Here is a 9,106-nt window from a genome sequence, read left to right on the forward strand (position 1 = left end):
TTTAAATTTTTTATTATTCTTATAAAAATTTGGGGGAGCAATTCGTGACTTCAATGGAAACACCATTATGACGTTCTCTGGACCGGCGGGTGTATGTGATGCGAACGAGGCGGAAGCTAGAGCATTATTATTCGGGCTTCGTTGGTTTAGGAATCATAATTTGGGGCCCTTAATCGTGGAAGGTGATTCAACCAACGTCATTGCATGGGGGAGGAATCAATGTCCTGGTCCTTGGTGGCTTGCAAAATCTGATTGATGAGATACGAGATCTCATGGGTATCATACGTCCGTTGATAACGCATCGAAGGGATATGGCTAACACTTTGGCCGATCGTTTAGCGAAGGAGGGAGTGGGATTATTGGTTCCGAATGTTGTATTTAATGCTCCGGGAGCGAATCTCTTACAATTCACTGTATTAGACATCTTGTCCCTTCTTTGTGTAATTTTCATCCGGAAATGAATAAACTGTTACCTTTATAAAAAAAATTATTCTTCTAAAAATTTTCACTGTGCTTCCAATCTCAATAAGTTTCCATAGAAAATTACTTGGCAAAAGGGAGTGAAAGACACTAATGATATCTTCTGTTGGAAATATAAGGTTAACCACTTATCCACTTGACCATTAGATTACCCATTGTCTTGGAACTTGTTACATGCATGGAGCCTTTCCATGCACTCATTGAATGTTTGGGAGCTTGCAACAAGGACTTGACCACATTGGAAATCTATTTTTTGGGAATTAATTTTCTGGCGACTTAGTTTCTTGTTTTGGAATTGTATAAGACATTTACTTTACATTTGTTATTGTGTTAATGGCTGCTTAGAGAATCTAATCATAGTTAAAATTTGTTAATCTCGGATTTGAAGTGTAGCCTAAATACTAGGCCTTTTATCTTCTTTTGTAAGCCATTTTAATGAAATTTGAAGTCTCCTGACTAGTGTAACAACTTGGGCGTCTTTCTGTGTATATGGCATCAAGAGAACAATTCTCATCTCCTCCCTCCGTCCTAGTTGGTTTAATTCCAACATCTTCTAGAACTCTTATTAACTTGAACTAGTAACATTAGGAATTCCTAACCATTCCATGACTTGTACCAGTCTTCTAGTGGAAATGTGATTTAGAAATTGTTTGTGTTGTCCTGATGTCTTATATTCTGGTAGTGATTTATCCCCTGTCCCGACTAGTAGGTGCGGGCAGATACTAAAAGTTGGTAACCTTATTCCTCAAGATATTGAAGTACTCTTATTTATGGACTTGGAACATTATTGAACCATGTAATTCTTTTATTTCATGTTGTGTCTTTTGTGTTACTTGCATCTCTTCCTATCGTTGGCTGCACATCGAGTTTGATCATATATTTGGAAAGATCCGAAATTTTTTCAATTTTCAACAGCTTGGAATACAAAGCATTCATCACCAAATGGGTAACACATTCTCACTGGTAGTGATTCCTAGTGAATCGCTTTGATGCACAAATCTCTGAGATTTGGTGAACCTTCCAAGCCAACCCATCCAAGCGGCGGTCAACATCATTCCGATCTTATTCTGATTCTCTCCTTAACGGAATGAGAAATAAATTAAAATGAAAATTTTAATTCAAAAAAACTTCTAATTAAAAAATCATTCTGACCGGGGTGGAATCAGAACACCACCTCTTGGGGCGGGAAACAGATTCCGGCATTTTGCCGCTCTAGTTCGGCCTCGATGTCTATTCCGCCCCCATGATTCCATTCCCTTTTTAACCAAATGCTCGAATCAGGCTGAATTGGAAATAGATCCCGATTCTGGAACCTGATTCCACCAATCCAAACACACCTTAAGTTCCATGCTGGAGAATGGAATTGACACATCTGCAGCTGCTAATTTGTGGGAGTCTCCCTTGGCATTTTCAGAATTAGTCTTACCATCCTAGATGTGCAGCCCACTGTAAATCCAAAAATATACATCTTGAATCATGTTTTACATTTCTTTTCTTTTTTCTTTTTTCCTTTTTTTTTACTGTTCATTTGATTCCAAGTAATTCTTGCAGGATGAAGTAAATGTTTCAAGTGTCATGTACAGCAAACCCAGCTCTGGAATCATGTTACATTTTCTTTTTTTATTTTTACTTTTTTTACTATTCATTTGATTCCTAGTAATGCTTGCAGGGTGAAGTAAATGTTTTAAAGGTCATGTATAGCAAACCCAGCTCTTTCTGTATACTTTTGGCTGACAGTAAAGCTTGAGCTCATTAAAGCAAAGAATGATTTGTGCGTCTTCTTCTTTCATCTTTACCTGTTTTGAGTTTTATACTCTTTGTTTTCATGCTGCAAAGAAGAGAAAAGAAAGAGGAAAAAAAAACAGAACCATTTCAGTTAATCTAGGTGTTTGTACTGTTTTTCATTGGAGTTTCAGCTAATGAGAAGCGAGTGCAGTGTGGGGTTGAAGAAGATGATGGAGAAGGTAGTGGTGCAACTTGGGTCGGGCCCAACCTGAACCCGCCTAGTTTAACTGGATTTCGACTAGGGTTGGGTTGGCATTGTTAAAGTATAAAAGATTAAATAAAGCCTTCTCCAACTGCTTAAGCTTTTGGAAAGTGCTTGCTTTCACATGGTATCAGAGCAAAGGTCCTGGTTTCAAAACTCCTTGATATGAGAAATCCACATCTAATGGCCAACCCAACATGTGCCACGTGTAAGCCAACTCTAAAAAGAGGGGCCACAAGTGAGGGGAAGTGTTGAAGTATAAAATATTAAATAATGCCATCTCCAACGGCTAAAGCTTTTGGAGTAAGTGGTTGTTTTCACATGCCTTCCCTTGGGTTGGATTGGGATAGGGTTGGGAAAAGCCAACCCGATTTAATTCCCGGTTGGGTTAAGGTTGAGGCCTTAACCAACCCGATCATATCCCTCGCCCCCCCCCCCCCCCCCCCCCCCCCCCCTTTTTTTTTGCCCTGGCCAACATGGCCCCATTTGAAAATTTGGGTTAGACGGGTTGGGTTAGGTTTAATGCTACCTTGGGTTGCTCCTGTACCCCTAGCTCTGAGACAGAGGATGTGGCTAGGGAGTAAGGATCCTTTATTCTCAGTTTTAGCAACATCTCAATTCACAACTAATGAACATGATGCTTTCCTTTCAAGTACACAATACTCCCATCTTTCTTCTACTTTCCATGAACGATCATATGAATGTTAATTGACATCTTGGGAGACATAAGATATCTATATTATCGAGAAATTATATGGTGTAAGCCGGGTTGGAGCCAAAAAGTGAGCTTCTGTTGGATCAAACATCAAGGGTGGTACTTACACCGTATACTTGTAAGGCCTTACACCATATAAAATCTCTATCTTATCTTGTCTTCTCTTCAAGTCACTTCACTCATAAAACGTCGATAAGTTTTACCAGCAACGGTTGCATTCATAATAATAATCATCAAAAGGCCATGGCGCAAACATCACTGATGATAATCAGAGTAGTTTGCCGTCTCGAATCTTGTCGGTGGTTGAATTATTACGCAGGCGTGGCGATCTCTCTATCAATGGTTCTCGGAGAGGACGTTAATGTAGATCACTGTTAGGTGGCAAATTACAATCCATAGAACTAACCAATTTATTCTATTTTCATCTTTAACACTACAACTCAAAGAGATGGGGAGCTGCGGGACAAAATTGAATGATTTTCATTACTCATGGGCTAAGCCACTAGTTGGGTAATTGAATGTAACACATTTTCATGAAAAAACAAAGCAGGGGAGCTTTAAAAGAGTGAAACATAGCTCATTGATAGAGGTCAACAATAGCAGGGAGGAGTAAATGAGAGTGAGTGTAAAATTTAGTAGATTGAGGACCTCTCCATAAATCCTCTCAACTAAATGGGTATCCATAAAAGATAATGGGGAAGTAATTCTGCATGAGGTTACTACTTTTGCTATTTCATGGTCCAACAAAGCTACTAATACCCTTTAACTCACCTCCTTTTAGTTGTTTTCTTTTAGTGCCACTGCATAATCCAACCTCCATAAATCCTCTCAACAACTAAAAGGGTATTCATAAAAGATAAAGGAGAGAAGTAATTCTGCATGAGGTCACTCCTTTCGCTAATTCATGGTCCAACCAAGCTCTCAATGCCTTTTAACTCACCTCTTTTAGTGCCACTGCATTTCCTTGAATGGTTCGTATCCAATACACGTACACCCTTGTAAATTCCCTCATTAAGTATTTATCAGTTGTATGGGTCTAAACAAAATTCAGACAAGGGTGCGCATGTACAGTATACAGATAGCTTCATCAACTGAAAACTTAAAGAGTTGTGGGGTCAAATAAGGCATTAAACTTTGTTACTAACTTCTGTTCCCCTTGATGGGTCATTATCTATTATGACAACTTTACCTCTTTCACTAAAAAAAATCGTTATATATTTGCAGGAATATTTGATGTTTTTGGTGTAATTTGGCAATCGATCGCCTCCCCTGATCTCACAGTTTCTATTCGGTGATCAAATAGCCTCTGTTTCTCACACTGTTTCTATTCGCTTCCAGAGGAATCCTTCCGACAGTGACCGACGAATATCTCAGCCAGTTGTGTCAGTTGGGTCTCTATAGCTAGGTAAAATCTCGCAATTTCTATAAGGAGGTTCTTGGTTTGGCAAGAATTTGTTCAAGTACAAAGGATTGCATACCCATGAGTATGAGGTCTCTCAGAGTGATGAGGTCTTACTCTAAGACAGACATCCCTTGTGCAGGGTGCAAGCTACTACGCAAGCGTTGCTCCAAGGACTGTATCTTTGTGCCATACTTCCCATCCACCGAGCCAGGGAAATTTGCTGGTGTGCACCGGATTTTCGGCGCCAGCAATCTCAGCAAAATCCTTCGCGTAATTCTAACTTTAACTTAAACTACTCAAATATATTATATTCTAAATAGTAGTCTTTCTCAGTGTGATGACAAGATAATCTCTTCATGCATAAGACTCAAATATTGAAAAACAGACAAATACTACTTTGTTTTGCTTTGGAACAATTGGAAAGACGTCCTCCATGAAATATAACGATGGGTTCTCTTTCTATTTCTCTATGCTTTTTGTTAAACAGGATATTCCAGTTATTCACAGAGGAGATGCTGTTGATAGTATGGTTTATGAAGCTGATGCTAGGCTCAAGGATCCAGTCTATGGGTGTGTTTCTTCTATTGCTTCTCTTCAAAACCAAGTTTCTCAATTGCAGTCTGAATTAGTGAAGGCCCTTGCAGAAACCATATCATTAAGAGCTCAATTAGCTGAAGTTTTATCTGCATTCCCTTGTGCGAACAATCAAACAATGGAAAGAATAGATGGCAATGAGTGTCTCAACTCTTCTGCACTTGGGCAGGCTTACTCTCAGGATCCCATGTTTGATTTTCCACACCTTCTAAAATGATCTAAGCTCTTCTTAGCAAGTGTATTTATTTGTTAAAAATGTTTGATGGTCTTGGTGTTGATATTAATGGCTTAACTCTAGAGATTCTATGGTTCTTTCTTCCTAGTGAGATTAGCTTCAATAGAACTACAGTCCCCTTTCTTTGCTTTTCTGGATATTAACTTAGTCACTCGTATTGGCAAAAGCAAAAAGAAGACTAACTAGACCAATAGAAGCCGTTGATCGCAGCTCTCCAATACATGTGGCACATTTGTTTGTAATTGGGACCATTGATCTGGAGGTCATCGTCGAAAAATTTGTAATTGGAAGGTCATTGTCTTGTCGGTGCAACTTTTGCCTGTTGAATGTGGATCAGTTTTCATTTTTATTTTTTTTTCATGAGGATTTCTAGCCTTCCATCAGTAGGTAATTGATTAAAGGATAGCCCAATCGCTGTGATCTATGGCAATGTTTGGCAGCCATGAGATCTTTTTTTCCATGGAATACTAGTTTATCCAGTGGTGGGAGAGGGGCAAGGAAGGAGAGGCTGAGAAGTGGCTGAAAAACAAGGAAAAGAAAAACTCAACCAAAAATAGAGTTTCTTTTTTCCCTATTTTTCATCCACTTGGAACCATCTCCTCACTCTACCCTATCAATTGTCTCCCTCTCACCCACCCTCGCTACTCCTTTCTCACCACTTTGTAAACTAATATTCCATGAAAAAAAAAAAACCATAGTTGCCAACATGGCCTACATGTAGAGAGAGAGTGAAGGGCAAACCATATGGCAAACCAGAAAAAGGGGGGTAAAGGCTTATGAAGAAAGGGTTTAAATTTTGATTTAGGTTGCTCTGAAAATGGAAGTGTTTCAGCTTCAGTTTGAAATTTCAATGAAAATCTTGAAAATTTATGGAAACATATAGAAACATACTCAAATGGAAGAATTTTAATATGAAATTTCAAATAAGCACAAATACACTATTAGCAACCATCACATACGCAAGACAAACATCTATAATATTTAATAACATTAACCACTTATTGACATGTATTGTCGTGCATGTCCAAAAAGTCATTAATAACACGCTTTATATATAATTCATATAAATATTTATACATAATTCATGCATCACATTTCACATGCAATTCATATAAATATAATTATGAAATATAGTATACCACTGTACTCTTACGAAATTGGTTTTGATGTGCATTTTGATTTCGGTATCGTTTCAGTGCATATGGAAACAGAAACATTTATGTTGCTTCATGTCGGTTTCGGTGGACATTTAAAGCCATGTCGTGCACAAGAAAATATCATGAGCATATTAGCACTGCAAAAAACCATTCTTTCATGAGGCAATAAGTACTATGTTGCCATGAGGTGTAGGGTTCAAGATACCATGTTAACTTACCAACTTCTTCAATAGCTTAAGCAGTTGGACGAAGGCGTTATTTATCTTTTATACTTTTAACACTCCCCAGCAAGTGTGGCCCACTTGGCAAACACGTGGCACATGTGGTCCCACTTTGGGCCGACCATCACATGTGGATTTTTGCTATCCGGGAGGTTTGAACTTGAGACCTTTGACTTTGATACCATGTTAACTTACCAACTTCTCTAAAGATAAAAGCCCTTAAAAAAATTAAAATATAATAGAGCATTAAAAATACAAGGAAACGATGCCTTAGAATCTAGGGCTTATATTTATAAGTTCACCGACCAAATGGTCACTATTAAGATACAAAGGAAAATGATATATTTGTCCTTTTTTTACTTGAGACAGCCCCCTGTAGTGTAAAAGAGTAAATACACTAGAGGGGACTGTCCCAAGTAAAGAAAGGGGGTGTATATATCACTTCCCACGATTTTTTTAATCAAGCTTGAGTCCCATAAAGTTAAGATCATTGATTTGGTCTTAATTAGTTTATGTGTTTAAGCCCCATCTTTAAGGTTAATGGTGACAAAATTCTCCCATTCCCCGTAACAATAAAAAAAAAAGGGAAATGATATCTGCACCAACGTGTTTCGATAAACAAGTGGAGCGAAACAAGCGCTCCACTTGTTTGTCGTGTTGTATTTAAAGGGATTTCAGAGGATATTACGGTTCTCAAAAAGCTCTTTAAACTCTTTAAAAACTACACGACAAACAAGTGGAGTGCATGTTTATCGAAACACTTGGCGCAGATATCATTTCCCTAAAAAAAATTGAGAAAAATGAAAATCCAAAAAATTCCTATTTCGTTGAAAAATCCTATTTACCAAACTTTTCTTATAGATAATACCAAAATGTGCTTCTCACATTGAAAATTACCAAAATATTCCTACCACATCCCTTTTTCAGTGGAAGTACGTAAGAGAACTCAAAGGAGGAGATTTTATCCTTGCGATATTATCCTACAGACCGTACAATCCTATTGCAATCTATGCTAAGTTCCCATATCGGCCGAGATTTGGATTTGAACAAATATCCCTTATTTCCAAATCCTACCTTGAGAGAGAGAGAGAGAGATTTGAAAATCTTTTAAGGCCGTTTGGATACCTCGGATTTTGTATTTGGATTTGGAATTGAGTTTTTAGTACAAAATGAATAGATCTGCCAGCTAATGTTGAGGGAGACGGAGAGGGGAAGGAGGTAATTCCTACTGCAGGGTTGATGAGCCAAGAGGGTGAAGGAAACTGCCAGATTGTGGATTTCCATTTTCTTATTTGCACATCTTATTTGGAAATCTGATTTTCAGTCGCTGAATTGGAAATTCAAGGATTTGATCGGGATCCAAATGTCAATGCAAAAAGGGCTGCAAATGTGAGAATTCCAAATCAAAATATTCTCGGCATCCAAACGGGCCTTTATTCTACTAGGAGGCGTGCACGAGCGCGAGAGAGAGATGAAAATCTTTTATTCTACTCGATAAGACTCGACGGCAAGGTTTAAAATTTCGGTTTCAGTACCGGTTTCGGACCCTGGAATTTCAAATTTTTGACCAAAATTTGCCGAAATTTCAAATTTTCGGTCGAAATCTGGTACAAAACCCTCAATATTTTATTCAATATTAAATTTCGGCCGAAATTACCAAAATTTAAAAAAACAGATTTTTGGGTGAAATTTCAGAAAAACCAAAATTTCGGCCGAAATAAATGACCGTTTCGGTTTTGGGTGATTTCGGTGTCGCTCTTCACCGAAATCCGAAATTTCGGATTTCGATCGAAATTTAAAACCATGCTAGAGGGTAGTAGAATATTGGGGGAGACAAGCATTGGATTTTCCTGGAATTACCTCGGAGAATAGTGGCAAGTAATATCTGTGCACGGCATAAACTCAAAGAGTAGAGGAAGGAGGAGGTATGATTAGACCCATTACCAATATAGAGAGAAGAGAGAAGTTAGAGAGACAGAATAGGCACCATTCCCAAGATTTTTCAAACAAAATTCCACCTTTTTTGTGGAATTTGATTTGAAAGTTACGTGGGGGCAAGAATGCCACCCCTCAGTAGACATAGAATAATTATCCAAGAGACATCTCAGGGAGTACCTGGGAAGCTCAATGCAATATTGACATCCAAACGAGGTTGAATCAGAACATGCAACCAAAACACTAGTAGATGTTGTGGCACCCCAAAACAAGGCAAAACACCAAACACTGCTTACAATTACCCTACGAGGAAACTACTTCACTGCCACAACACTCGTTGACTACTGCAGTTCTAATTCGTCATTACCCAACAAGGAAAC

At 38.3% G+C, this 9,106-nt stretch overlaps 1 protein-coding gene across 1 annotated transcript; it reads left to right on the forward strand.

Annotated features, from left to right (window-relative positions):
* The first annotated feature begins 4,397 nt into the window (after positions 1-4,397).
* On the forward strand, positions 4,398-5,738 carry LOC143881120 (LOB domain-containing protein 24-like). The gene is made up of 2 exons (XM_077384119.1): positions 4,398-4,854; positions 5,072-5,738. Exons 1-2 carry the CDS (start codon positions 4,663-4,665, stop codon positions 5,393-5,395), a joined length of 516 nt encoding a protein of 171 aa, XP_077240234.1. The 5' UTR covers positions 4,398-4,662; the 3' UTR covers positions 5,396-5,738.
* Positions 5,739-9,106: the final 3,368 nt, after the last annotated feature.

The sequence above is a fragment of the Tasmannia lanceolata genome, unplaced genomic scaffold, assembly GCF_043159265.1.
Source record: "Tasmannia lanceolata isolate RefF3 unplaced genomic scaffold, GAP_Taslan_0.1 ptg000007l, whole genome shotgun sequence".
NCBI lineage: Eukaryota > Viridiplantae > Streptophyta > Magnoliopsida > Canellales > Winteraceae > Tasmannia > Tasmannia lanceolata.